Genomic DNA, 15,221 nt, shown 5'->3' with positions numbered 1-15,221 from the left:
AGGATAGTAATAAAGATATATATTATATATATATAATGAAAGAAGTGAAAATGGAATAGAATCAAAGTTATTCTTTGAAAATTGTCCTGTAATAGGATCTTCAAATGCTCATTTTGATCATTTAGATTAGATTTAATAAAAAATTAGCGGAAAGCGGGGATGTTTCTGAAGCCTTTTTATATAATTTAACTTTAGAATACTATCTAAATAAACATAGAAATTATATGATTTTTTAATGATCAATGCAGTAGGGGGAAGTGGGGCATCTTTGAATTGGCACAGCTTTGAAATTAGGTTTTTTTCTCCTATTTTTTTTTAATGAAACTGGAACTTATCATGATATAATTTAGCTCCACAAACCAGGTGAAAAGCTAAATTACATTATAATAAGGCTCAATGACATTTAAAAATAGGAGAATGAAGCCCAATTTCAAAGTGTCCCCAATTCAAAGGTGCCTGACTGTCCCTATTCCTTTTCAATTCAATACATCTATAAAAAGAGTTGTTGGTGTAAAATAAATGAGTTTGACCAGAGAATGGAAAATTCCATTGCACAAGCAACTTTTTCGTAGATAGATTGACACAAAATTGTGATATTTTGAGACATTAATTCTTTCACTGAAAATTTTCATCTTAGGTTTGAATTATTTTACTTAAATAAATAGCATACAACATTAGAAATAAACTGCGTATTCTATGGTTTTTTTTAAAAAAAAAATGTTTTTTTGCTGTGTAAATTTATATTGTAAACATCGTAAACATTATAAACCAAGCGTATTTTTATCATTAAATGTTTTTCGAACAGATTTCGCACCATACGTTTTTTAACAATACAATTATCATTCTGAAGTAACAAGAAAACCATTTTAATGCGCAAATTTAGATTATTGTTATGTATAAAGGAAAAAGTTGAGATGCTGAAAACATGGGTGCAATTAGGGTAAATTTTCCAAAAATATTCTTTTTTATATATCACCTAAAATTCCAGACTCTCCGGTTCCATAGTGAAGAAACGTCCTTAATATTACCTAAAATTACATAATACTAGGGGAAACTGGGGAAGTAGTAAACATGGGGTAGTTGTAAACACTGCGATTATTTTATTACAACTGCCCAAATTTCCCCTAGATCACAATAAGTTCAATATTTTAAGATAAAATCTCAACGTCTCGTATCAAATTGCCCCTGACTTAAAAAATACGTTATCTTCTATATTAATTAGTAGGGGAGACTGGGGTAAAAAGTCACAAATTGAAAATTTGAAAATTCATTATCTTCCAAGATAAAAGAGATAGCGGCTTGAAATTTTTTCTATAGATGGCCTCCATAGACCTTCTTCAAAGTCGTAAGTTTCTTGGAATTTGAACAAGGAATTCAGAAAATAAAAAAAATTGTAATTTTTAGCCCTATTTTTGAAATATTTTCCTTGCAACAGATATCAATTTTTACCTTTTTATTTTCCAAAATTGATGCACTGTTAAGTATTTCCTAAATGATTTGAATTCTTTGAATACGAAACCACTATCTATTTTAGAATTTTACAAAGATTCTTTTCTCCAGAAATCCTTTTATTAAAAATGACCACTTGGGGTAAAAAGTAACAAAAGGTATGGAGCAAAAAGTAATAAAGACCGAAGCAATTTATGACGTCTCACGGCAAGAAGAAACATCATTTCCGCATCTCGACGCTTATTGTTTTCATTGGTCAAACGATTAGCAGTCTCGTGTGTGTTTTTTCTAAAATAGCTTGAAAAGCGCTTTTATCGTTAAGAAAGAGAAAACTATGTTTTACAAAGGTGTAGAGGGATAAATTTCCTATGAAAATATGTCACCTAGCTATTTTTTTTTAATTTACGAAAGGTAGTAATAAAGCAAATCAAAATGTGATAATATCCCATACCTGGTACTATTTGCCCCAGCATTTTTGAGAATGGTCTCAAAATTACCTTTTAGAAAACAGCTCGATAAATGTATTTCCTTACAAAATAGAGGAAAATGACTTTCACAAAGTTGTAGAGCAGTAAATTTCCTATAAAACTGCACTAATCAGAATTTTCTGGGGCGCTAGGGTACCTTGTAAAAAAATAAAATATCCGTTTTGTGACTTTTTGCCCGAGTCTCCCCTATATTTCCATGTAAATATTTCAATAAAAATGTATAAAATTATTAAAAGATTCTATTGATTTTACACTTTTTGTTGTTTTACATCTCGATCGGGATATCTAGTAAAATGATTCTAAAGCTCTTAATAGGGTTGGAAAAAACGTTGAATTCTTATTTTTTTAATGTTAGAAAATAGTATCCAGAAAGTAATCAAATTAATAACACTACAAGAAGATTTTAAATGCAATCAGTAAATTGTAAATTTTTCATGGTAGTTTTTACTGCACGAATCTTTTAGTAGGTACGGTAGAGTCAGCCCTTTTCGCCATGTAAGCACTTTTTGACCACCTAAGATAAAATAATTCTATTGTAGTATTCTATTATATTATATTATTAGTAGTGTTCTATTCTATTGTAGTAGTTCTATTCTACTATTCTAATGGGTTAATACGTCTTTTATTTATTTAAAATTCATTTTAAAACAAGTGGCGAAAAGTACTAAAACAAGCATAATTGGGGAAAATGCATATGTTTCAATGAGATTCACCAAAATTCACGAGACAAATCCTAGATATATAGATAGATATTGCTTCAAAGTATCGTAATACAACGATTAGGGGAGACCGGGGAGGTTTGGGACAGGGGTAGTGTGGGACAAAGCGATTTTTTCAATTAATTTTTGAAATAAATGGGATTTAACCACTACCCAGTCGTAGGCAATATTAAGATGTACATTGACTAAAAGAATGGATATCCTCAGTTTTATTATTTTAATTCTATGAACATTTTTTTTAAAAATTGATAAAAATTGTATATTTTGACGTCCCAGTTTTCCTCTTTGTATTTTATATCAGCGATATATAATCAAAACTTTTTTATCTCATTAGGTAGCAGTGTAATCTGGGAACATATTTTTTTATAAAAGTTTCAGAGATTATACGCTCTTGTTTTTTACATAAAGGTTTTAAAAACCAAAACTACACGTGGGGATGTTTGGGACACCTGAAGGGGGATGAATGGGACGTTGATTTTCGACAAGATTGTAGGTGGTATGCAATTGTTTATTGTCAAAATGAAGAGTAATGCCCAGTTTCTACTGAAAATCTTCCTCTTGTGCAAAGTTTTCCAGTGGAGCAGATTTCTCTAACTACAGGGACAATTAAACCATCATCGTCTTGGGAATTAATAATTTCTTCTCAGAGGATATTCGATCTTTGCCCAATCTAGTTAAAAAAATTTTTTTTCGAAAATTTCTCGAACAAGTTCCCCAGAAAAGGCAAGGCGAGAGCTAATTTAGAGAAATAATGAGAAGACAGGTACCATGCAGTTGTCGTAAAATCAAACAGGAAACCATCAATGAGTTTAAAACTAAGAGTTGCAAGAAAATCTACTCGCCTGAGGAATTTGATAATCATGATTGCAATATTTAGAATAAAAAAAGAAAACAAAAGGTAGATGGAAAATAAGAAGAAAATACTTTAAATAATTGATTGACAATAAATGACTCTATTGTACAAATTAAATTGATATTAATTTCTAAGTATGAAAAAAAAGATTAAACATTTTTATTTCGATTAGAAATATTTTTAATCTAGTACTTAAAATTAATTAACGTGCTCCAATAATGCAAATTATGCGAGAAAAAATGCGTCCCAAACATCCCCTTTTGCGTCCCATACTGCCCCACATCGGGGAGGTTTGGGACAAAGCGTCAAGTTAAATGTTTTGTCTTCTCCAAGAAAATTCAGTTGTTTTCTAAGTTCTATCGAGTACTTTTTATAAAGTCAATACCCATAAGTATCCTATTGACCGCATAAAATTGTAATACACTATCGTGGTTTTTTGGAATAGTGTCTCAAAGTCAAAACATGAAAAAGTGTCCCAAACCTCCCCGGTCTCCCCTATACAACAAAAAATAGTACATCTAACTACAAATAGCTAAAATTTGTACATGTTTGAAGAGAAAACACTAGCTTTGATCGAATGAATATTTTTTGTTGCTCAAATAGCAAATTATAGTAAACATTACATCCTCTTGAAAATTTACAAAATACAACATAGACTAATTTTGTCAAGTTTAAAATATAAAAGACACTACATTAATTAGATTCTTTAGTTCTTAGATTCTTCCCTGTTTATTTAGCTTCTTTCGTATTGCAAAATAAAAATATGGAAGGTGGTTCTAAATTGTTAAATTGTTTTTTGTAATTTATTCCTTTAGTAAAATGTATGATATACGAGATGTGTTTATATTTCTTTTATGGACGAATATTAGTTAAATAGCTATAAAAATTAATCGTGTATAAGTTATTCTTTTATTCTCGATTTCCAGATAAAGATTTAATCTCATTTTTATATATGTCTTTTTAGAGACAAGTTGCAAAGTTTTTATATCAGTTGATTTAGGAGGAGTTACTTAAATAACACATGCATTAATTGAGCGTGATTGTTTTGGCAGAAGGAGAGACCTGAAGAATTTTTAACAGAATCTTGCAAACGTTAGGTTTCTTCTTGTGCCAGAACTCACGCGTTCATTTGATATTTCGCATGCAGACCTCTTTTTTCAGACATCACATTCCAACACGGAAGGCCTAAAATTGTTTTGTGTGTTGGTGCAAATTTTCTGATCTCTAGGTGTGGGATCTGTGGCATTTAAAACGAAAGACTTCAACTAGTAAGAGACGAACCCGATGGGCGTTCACCGTCTGTGAGATAAGAACAAAAAGCAGGGCACTTGTAAGATCAGTGCATAAAAATTGAAAGCAAAATCAATAGCATTATACTCAATCAAGTGAAATCAGGCAGTTTTACCTTGAGATGTTGGTCTCTGTACAGTTTATTTGAGTTCCATATAAAATGTTCACAGATTGCAAAATATTTGTCTCATCTCGTTTTCTCTGATACTGTTCGCCTCTATACCCCAGAAGCTTAAACATATGTGATCTTTTTTTTGTTTTAACATGACAGTGTGCAGATATGACAGCAAAACTTGTAGGTCGCTTGCAATTGAGCAAATGTTACATAAAAAAAAAGAGAAGCCAAAGAAGAAGTGGCAGACTTGAACTTATAGAGGTGCATATTGAAATTGTTACAATGATACCTTTTTAACACGTTATTTTACTGTGTAGAAACATATCCTTGATTGATTAACACTTGAGCAATTTAATTACTCAAGACATTTCTGTAGAGGTTTGCTGGCAAAATAGAAGATACCGGCATACGGGTTCTATATATAGGAAAGTGCTTTTTTGCCCATTTTCTATTTTTCTGCCCATTGTTTGAATTACTTTACTACAATTTTTAATGCATCAAAATTCCCCGGCTGTGAAATTGACGCGAAAAGCTGTAAAAGATGCCCCTGAACTCAATAAGAATTTTAATTGGTGATTTGAACAAAAGAAGCTTCTACCGGCAATTTTTCCATCCTATGGCAGCTTTTTTTATGCAATCACTCAAAAAATATTTACCCCATTGTTTGACTAATTGTGCGAAGCGAGCAAAAGAGAGAAAGCGAAGAAGTCACCAGTATTTACCTTTTTTTCACGTTATTCTTATTTGATGATCTCCTCAAGTGATATTCCGGTAATAAGTGATACGATCATTGCACCTCACAAAGATTTCCCCATTTGAAAGTAAAAGTATCTCCCATTCAATGCGGATGGCGAACAATTTTTGCCATACATGTGCTCAGGAGGGAAATGAGATAAATGCCATACATATGTGGGCTGGCACTTCCGCCCTCGAGGATCATAGTATTTGAGTACATGGAGGATCAAAAAAAAAGATTGGTACAAACCCTCGTGCAATTTAAAAGTCGAATTCATTTTCTTGAAAGTCGCATTAGAATTAGATTTGCAATGAAGTTGTCGAGTAAATGACCAGTTTTTGTTGGAAATATTCGTTAAAGAAACCACAGATTGTGTATTTTCAGTGAAAAATCAAATTTAAAAAATAAATAAAAAATGGGGAAAAGATTCCCCAGAAAAGCTATGCAAGCCATTGTGAGAAGGCGTCGACCTCGAGGCAGACCTAGGACAAGGTGGCTGAATTAAATTCAGAATCTAGCCTTGGAACGCCTTGGGATCGAACCCGAACATCTTCCAGAAGTGGCGGAGGAATAGGGATAAGCGGTTGAAAATGAATGAATGAATGAATAAAATTTACAAAACATTTTTTCGAATTTTAGTAAGCGGTACGTCTTTATAGTTTTGAAAATGCTACACAAGTTTTAGAATAATTAAATACTTATGTTGACCATTTAAAAACGAATTAAAATTTTTAGCAAAAATTGAAATTCATAAAAAACATTTATATCAGTTAATAGCTTCTTAAATGTCGCATTCTTTTTTTAATATTGATGTTCTTCTTTGATATATTTTATTAATCTTAATTTAAATTTAAATAAACAAAATAAGTGGTTTTTGTCATATTTACACCCCCCAAAATATCCACTTCATGGGGACCACTTTTCTCAATATATCTTCGTGTTTTAAACGATTTCGTAGAAACGAAGTTATGCTGTTTGTTTTTTTCGATTTAAATAACTGATCATTTTATTTTTCATACAGAATTTTAATATTAAAATTATTATTTAGAACTTATGGTTTTTATAGTCAAACGAGGATTATTTCTTAAAAGAAATTAGTATATTCTAATATGTAGTGTTAATTATGCCAATTAATATTAGAAATAAACATCGTTTTTTAAAATTTTAACATTTCTAATTTAAACCATTTTGGATGTTAATGCCCTGAAATGTTCAATACAGAGTAATTTACAATTTTATAGCTTAGAGATACTAATATTATTTTTAAAAATAGTTGAATTTATTATCATTTTGTGAACTTAACTCGTGGATTAATTAGGAAGTTGTTAAATTTAAATGTGCCTTTAGCTGTCTGTTACGATTTTTTATTGCATAAGAGAGAGCAGGATTTTTTGAGCTAATTCACTTATTTTACGTTCGCTTTTCGAAAAGAATTAAACCTGTATTAAGAGCTTATATTCGGTTTATATATATTTGCTTATAATCTATTTATAAATAATTTTTTTATTTCTAAAATATCAATATCTTTTGCTAGGAAGTACAATACTTCGATACAATGTCGCAAAATATCCCCCCTCTCATCTATAAAAATTAAATTATATTTTTAATCGTAAATTGAAAAGTAAAAAAATCTGTATCCAATATTTTCGTGGTATAAAATGTTATCAATTAGTAAAATTTACAAATTCAGCTTAAACATTGTAAAATCCAGAAAGGATGTTTTGTGAAAGAACCATCTTTCCTAAAAATTTCCCTGTAATCCAGTGATTGTTTCAGAATTTTTGTATATAAATTTTATTAAGTTTTAAGTTAAGAATCAGAGCAATCATAAGGTAAACAACGTTCATTCCTGGTTTTTCTTTAATTGTAGTTTTTTAGTGTTGGCGCATATGGTGACCATTGCAAGTTAATCGGTAGCATTCGACAGTCAAGTTTATACAAATTTTACTGGTTTTTTCTGCTGCCTCGAGGGAAGCGCGAGGAGTGTGACTGGGCGACCAAGTGCTGGATAGTCCAGGTGGGGGATACCCAAGTGGGCTCTAAACTTACAATACGATGTGACTGGCAATTGCTCCACCAAGTCTCATCAGAGCTAGACACGATTCCAAGCAGAGAACACCTAAAGTGATCGGCTCCATAAAAAAGTGCATTTAGCGACACTTTGAAAAAAAATCGCGAGTGATAAATTAGTGCTGTGCGCAAAAATCCTTAATCTGTCCAAAAAAAAATTTTGCTTTTGGTTGATAGGAAGTCTAGAGAAAAGCCTTGTGGGAAGTCGTATAGTGCGCATCATAAATAATTATTACTTCATTATACTGTGATAATATTTTCTCAGCAAATTCACATTTTTAAGTCCAAAGCAAGCATTGAAAGTCTTTGAAAAATGTTGAGGCTCATTCCAGTGATGATCTTCATCTTGGCAGCTTTTGCCCAGACAGCAGAGAATCGTAAGAAATCATTGAGAAAAACAATTCAGAATAAATAAAGCATATAAAAAAAAATATTTGAAAAGCAATAACATAGTCTGATGAAACAAATGGATTTCTGTGCAGAGTGCTTTTCAGTTTTTGTGATGATGGCAAAAATTCTCAATTTCAAATTCATTAAATCTTATTCAAGAGTCCATAGAGTGTTCATCAGGCAATGAAACTTGCTACCAAGTGTCCAATTGACACATTTATTATGCAATCAGCATCACCAATTTAATAATTTACAATTGCAGCAATTCAGCTGCAATTATTTTGTTGGTTTTCTCACCTTTCTTTTCTCCATAAAACCCACTCAAAAATAAATTGGCTCAAAAAGGGTCGTTGATCCTCTTTTAAATCGCACACTTTTAATTTCATATTCATCACTTTCCATGTCACTTTTGCTTTTGCTGGCAAATGATTCTTGCATTTACTTTACACTCTCATCTGCTTGCCTTTTCAGCACCTTACATCAAACAATGTAGCCGCTCTGATCCCAAATTGCTGGACTGCCTCCGAGATGCACTTCACCATTTGCGGCCCTATTTGGCAACCGGCATACCAGAAATTGAGGTAATTTCGACAAAAGGAGTTGTGCAAAGATTTCAGCCACAGCTCTTTTCTTTCCACAACAGAAGAAGAAGAAAAAAAAAACGAGACATCACTTTGGGTGGGACACAGTGACAAACTGAAGACACATTCATTATTGACAAAATAGGCACGAAAAAATTAAGTAACTTTCAATCCACTATGGTATTTGATGACATTACGTTCAGTTCATTAGGTGGGCATTTAGAGAAGAAATATGCTTAGACACGGATGAAGAGAGGAGAAAAGACTGATTGACTCTATTGACTTTCAATTGCACACGCTCTGTAATTACGCTTTTAAGAGCTATTGAGCAATTTTCAATTGTTCTTGATCTCAGATATAATTTTGCACCTTGCTATACTCAGGTAATCAAGCCCAATAGGTCAATCTTGTAGACAAGAGGTAAAGCGGGATTTTCTTAAAGTCGACAGGTCACCCAGTTGAGTTTAAAAAATAATGAATTTCATTAATATCTGTTGACCATGGGTTCAGATGAATCATACTGATGGATGCAAGTGTTGAATCTCGTAATTGCGTAAGGATGATTTCGTGCAAGAAAGTTATCCAGCTGAACCCAATATGCATTATTACATCAAAATCTTGGGCTCAGGTTGTATATCATAAAATTCAAAAGTCAATGTCATATTCACACGTTCAAGGTGAGTGGGTGAGAAGCATTTTCTTTTACGCAATCCAGACCCAAAAGTCATCCATGAAAAATCTTCCAAGCCACACTTACATCACGCCGATAATTTCCTTAACTCTTTAAGGCTGAGTCATCAGCTGGATAGATTGATAGATAAAAGTTAGCAAAATACCGATCAGTGTTCAAACAAAAGATATCTAAGGAAAAATAATTTTTCCTCCAGTCTTTGGTGTTAGTTCAAAACTTTCATCAGTAATGTAATCCTGTAATTTTTACTTTCTTTATTTGCCATATCAGGATTTTACGAGCAGAAGATTTTAAGCCCAAAACTTTGTTTGGATATATCCTAAAAATAAGAGATTGAAAAGAAATAAAGTATAAAACAATCAAAAAATAATATTTGAATATTATCATGTTCATGGGTTAGATTTCAAAGACTAAAATGAAGTATATATTCCTTTTTTCAATATTATATAATTAAAGACAAATTAATCTGAGTTCTTAAGGAGTTAAGGGGATACTTAAAAGGAGTATATTTTTTTCTAAGTTTTTTCGTGCTATTGAATTCATTCTGAGTAATCGTGAGTCGTGATGACAATCGCTAAGTAGGTAGATTTTTCCAAAATATGGTCTCCTAAAAACCAGTCCTAGCAGCTGAATTTTTAATTTTTTTAAATTAAAATTTCAGAAAATGTTGTACTTTTGTATTTTTAAGAGTTTAAATCTAATAATTTTTTTTGATATATATTTTTTTTATGAATCTACGGTTTTTTAGTGTTCGTGACCTGCGTAATCCCTTAAAATCATTTTAAAGTACAACATTTGAATAATGTTGTCTAAAATTGGCATTTAAAAATTTTAACAATTCAGCCTTAGAAAATTGATTTATTGACTATGTTTTGGTGGAAACGATTATTCATAAGGTTCATCTAAAGCCAAGAAAACAAATATTTCCTTTTAGAGGGTGGGTTAAACTCATACTTGAACTAAGGCTTTTTGAAAAAAATAAAATTTTCTATCTCATAAAGGAAGTTATGATCAAGAACTAAAAAAAGAAACTTCGTTCAAGTATTGAACCCGCTTCTCTATAAAAGCAAATGTGAAAAATTTAGTGTAACTCGGTGAACTAGTTTTCGAGAAATTTTGTCCACTGATTAAAGTATATGCTTTCCACTGGTCAAGCATAGCGATAGAAATCTCTAAAAAAGGCTCTATCTTTTAGATAGTTTTATTCCAAATGATTTGAAACTTTGACAAAATATTCTAAACATATTAGACTACTCTCAAAAAATGTTTTTTTTTAATTGCAAGACCAGTGTAACCTTTTAAGCAAACATAGGGATAAAATACGGACTTATCTTCCCTAGCTTCTCATTCTAACTGCAATAAAATAGACAATTTATTGTTTAGTGGAAAGTTTGTTGTAAAACTTAAATCATTATAAACAATTCGAATCGAATTTAAATCGAAAATATTTAATTGATGTTCACAAACATTGTCAGAATTAGATGAAATATTCTAAAATCAAAATTAAAAACGATAATAATTAATTAAATAATAAAAAAAAATTAAAGTAGATTTGTGTGAAAATTTTGACTTTTATTTATCTATAGAATTATATAATGAATAAATGACAATGCCACGAAATTGTCTGGAAATAGGTTGTAAAAAAACTGATAAAAAGTAATAATTTTGTGTTATATCATACCGTGGGTCTTAATGGGTTAAACCGGCCAACCAGAAATCTCTGACACACGATCATCAAAACATCTCCGGCAGTTTTCAAAAAAATATTTCTGTGTCAATGTTAAATTCATCTATTTTACACATGAATCGTCACAGTATTTCACTGTTTAGTATTCAACCCATGCAACAGACAAAATGATCTCTTTTAAGAGCACTCCTTTGAGTTCACCTGAAACGTGGGTGACCGGCCGCTAATGTTACCCAAATGGTCAGGTGAATTGTGAGACAATGCTAAAATATTTATTTGCTCAAAGTTCATTGTTTCTTTGCACAATTTTCAATCTTCTTCTTTTGCAATAAAGAAGAACCATCTAACATGTTTCCATAAGAAGTTATTATAGTGAATAATGAAGATTTCAAGGTTTCCCTGCAGAAAATGCATTGTAATCTTTTGCGAAAAAATACTTACGGGTTAGTTAATTGATGTGCAAGACATTAAAAATTGAAAGTGAATATTGTCTTCTTTGCAAATTGACATAAAAAGAACCCACAGACCTTCACATCGAGGCTTTCTTGAATGCAAAACTTGAAAAAGATGTTCTTGGTTGAAGTTGCGATTTTTTAATGTCCTAACAGATGCTAAAATTTTACAATTCTGAGTCAATAGACTATAGATCATAAAAACTGTAAATATATTTCATGGACAATTATTTTTCTATGGAAAATATATTTTCCAAAAAGAAACGTTCGCTGCTTCAGAGATTTTTAAGGCAAACATATTCGAAATTAAGAGCACCTTATTAAAGAAAATCATAAAAAGAAACTTGCTAAGAAAACACCGACTTTTATCTTAATTGTTCATACGTGAAAAATGATTCAGGGATAATTCTCTCTTCTTTAATGGTAGTAATAACTATGTTTATAAAAAGAAGTTGAATAAAATAGCTTTGCTAAAGAGGTTCTTTCAGAGATGTTATATCATGTTTATTGAAAAATCTTCTTAGAATTGATTATTTTATGATGAAATAAATCGCCTTTAGCAATCTATCACTTGATTCACATTATTAAAGTATTATTTTACTATAAATTTCCTCCTGGGAAAACCGGTGTAAACAGTCCTATGCAGTTGAATTGTAAATACCCGCAGAGAAAATGCTTAAGAAATTAAATTCATATTAAGTCGATTAGTAAATAATCTCTTAAAGAAAAGGTCGTGCTAAAAAATTGAAAAACATCAATTACGCAATTATACGACTCTTTATCCAAAATATATATATTTTAAGAAATAAGAACTCTAATTGCTTGTAAAGCGTTTTCTTCGAGGCTAACTGATCAATTTTCTCATTTAGTGGCATTGAAAGTGCTCTTTAAACCCGAAAGATACTGATTAGATAATAAGGTGTTCTGACAATGCGTCAATGTGTGTTAAAAAATAATTATTCTGGGTTATATGAATGGCTATTGAATTTCATCATCGAGTTCCGCAAGATCAACATTATAATAGTGATTCAGAGCTATTAATTAAGTTTGATTTCCACGTGAATCTCTATAGAACATCTAAGATTTGAAAACATTTTAAGATATGAAGTGAAAAGCACGTTTCTCATGACTATTGTCGATCAACTATAAAACTATAATAATACAGAACATTATTCATATGACGTGTACTAAGCAAAAAATACGCGCTATGGAATTAACATACATTAATCTGTGAAAATCCTATATAGAAAAATTTCTAAGAAAAAAATATTTCTCCACCCACAATTGCTAATTGCAGATGCCATCAGTGGAGCCCTTCGTCATGGACAATTTGGCGCTCCAACTAACCGGAGGACCACAGGGTTACCGAGTCAACCTCAAAAACATGGAAGTTTTCGGCGCAAGCAATTTCACCGTTAAATCCATCAAGTAATTTGCAATTGTTCATCATATGACAAGAATTCTTTTATCTTGAAAAATTGGCAATTCTTCGCAGGTTGAGCGAGAACAATAAGCCATTCGAGGCAAGAATTGCGATGCCCAAATTAGTCATCAAGGCGAAATACTTCAGTTCCGGGGTGCTCATCATTATTCCTGCCAGTGGAAGTGGTGACTTTGCTGGGGCTTTCGGTAAGAGTCCAAAGAAAGTTTTCTATTCCTTTCTAACATGATAATTTCTTTTCTCACATAAATCAACACCATAGAATATCAATTTGATTTATTTTGAATTTTATTCACGCCATAAAGCTACATCTAAGGCCATCAAATGAACTTTGCATCTCACAATAGACTTCTGAGTCGCACAGTTATTAAACGTGTGTAAAAATGCCACCAAATACGCGAATACATAATTATATTGAGATTAGATCGGTTTGTGAATAAGCTTATGTGGTTCATAAATGGATTTAATTAATGCGCAAAATCAATTTAATATTTAAATTATCATATTAAGTACATTTATCTTGTATCTGAATGTCGATTAATTTGCAAGTTCATTTCAATCGTGTTAAATCATTAATAAAAGTTGATTAACATTAAGATTTTCTTGTATCTTTTTTAATTTGTTTCATTCAAATTTGGAATTGAAACAGAGGTCAAGATCATTACAAATTTTTATATAAATTTTGATTTTTCAATGTATAACAATCAATAATACAAAATGTATTTTTTTTATTTATTTGAATTAATATTTCTATAGTTTGCGTTATCAGATTTTGATTTGATAAATAACCGACCCTTTAAGGTTTAAAAAACGTTCCGAATACTTTTGGAAAAGAGAGCTAGTCAAGTTCAATGTACAGGGAGGTGGGGCTACATTGAATCGGGGGCAACATTGAAAACGCCATTTTTGGTATATTTCTAAAGGAAGTTGAGCCTAACCATAATTAAATTTATATCCCTAATTGTTTTGTCTACATTACGTAATACGGGAAAAAATAGCGTTTACAATGTAGACTCAGTTCAATATAGCTCCACCTTCCCCTATACAAAAATTCATATTAGTAATAAATGTTCTTTTACCTTCGAATTTAACTAAAATATGAATATTTGCACATGCTTATCAAGAAATTTAAACTTTATAATAGCACACACGTTTTCTTAGAAGTACTTCTATTACTTATATAAGAGATTAGAGAACTATTGCATATATACTTTTTTTTAAGAATATAAAAATGTGGGAATATTAATGAAATCTCACCTAATTGTACTTTATTCTAAATTGCATCCGGAGAACGTTCCTATGGTATTGATTCTGCGAAAATGATTAGTTTATTTATCCGAATATTTCGAATTTCTTGTAAAGGTCAATTTTTCTCATTATTATAGATTTTATTCCATCAATTATACCCGACAATTTTCCCAATTTTTTTTAAAAAGAAAATCAATATTAACTATAAGTAAATAATAGGGGAAGCCAGTTAAACTTTCCTCCAAGAATAATTGTACATAAATTTTATATAGCTAAACAGGGCATAAGAATGATAAAAGAACAGATAAAGTTCTTAGAGCTACATATGTCAAAAGACTAGGCTAGAAATACATATATTTATGGATGCTCTGTAAACGCCGTAGGTAATCACAAGGCAACTTCTTTTTAGAATTCATATTATTTGCCCTGCAGAACTCTATTTCGAATTCTGAGATAAGTCTTCTTCAGACTCAAGGTTAAGTCATTTGGTTTCATTTTAAAAATTTTCATCAAGGTTATTTAAGAAATTTTGCGCCAGAATATTATAATTAGTCCTTAGAGCTATTTAAAAGTCAAATGTTCTGGTTGCTGCTTATAGATTGAATATCTTTAGGTGCGAGCTTAAACCTATGAATTGATACCTATGTTAGAACTGTTCAGATTGAAGCTTAAACCTCGTTAAACCTAAGATATATTTTCTAAAGATATATTTTCTCTAAATTTTTGAGAAAATGTTGCTTATTTTATAAACGTTAAATCTTGAAGCCAAATATTAGATTTCAAGACTTCATTAAACTAAAAGCTAATATCTGTAACTTCTAAATCACAGATAAACACAGATTTTTTTATATATACTATGAGAATGCTTTTTTCAATATATTTTATACCATTTAGTAGTGAACTTTCTACAAAATTTTCATCTGACAATAAATTTAGAGAAGACAAACCTTGACCATAAAATCACAGGTCTGAAAACGTCACAGGCAAAAGTGTGTAATAAAATTGGATTTC

The 15,221-nt window shown here is 30.8% G+C and overlaps 1 protein-coding gene across 1 annotated transcript in view; it reads left to right on the top strand.

Annotated features, from left to right (window-relative positions):
- Positions 1–7,660: 7,660 nt before the first annotated feature.
- Positions 7,661–15,221, top strand: part of LOC129802194 (uncharacterized) — a 20,095-nt gene continuing 12,534 nt past the window's right edge. The window contains exons 1-4 of the mRNA XM_055847871.1: positions 7,661–8,097; positions 8,582–8,691; positions 12,819–12,949; positions 13,017–13,150. Coding sequence (XP_055703846.1) covers positions 8,034–8,097; positions 8,582–8,691; positions 12,819–12,949; positions 13,017–13,150 — 439 coding nt within the window. The 5' untranslated portion in view covers positions 7,661–8,033. The remainder of the gene's footprint in view (positions 8,098–8,581; positions 8,692–12,818; positions 12,950–13,016; positions 13,151–15,221) is intronic.

The sequence above is a fragment of the Phlebotomus papatasi genome, chromosome 1, assembly GCF_024763615.1.
Source record: "Phlebotomus papatasi isolate M1 chromosome 1, Ppap_2.1, whole genome shotgun sequence".
NCBI lineage: Eukaryota > Metazoa > Arthropoda > Insecta > Diptera > Psychodidae > Phlebotomus > Phlebotomus papatasi.
Note: the sequence above shows the minus strand (reverse complement) of the source record. Positions and strands in the feature narration are given on the sequence as shown.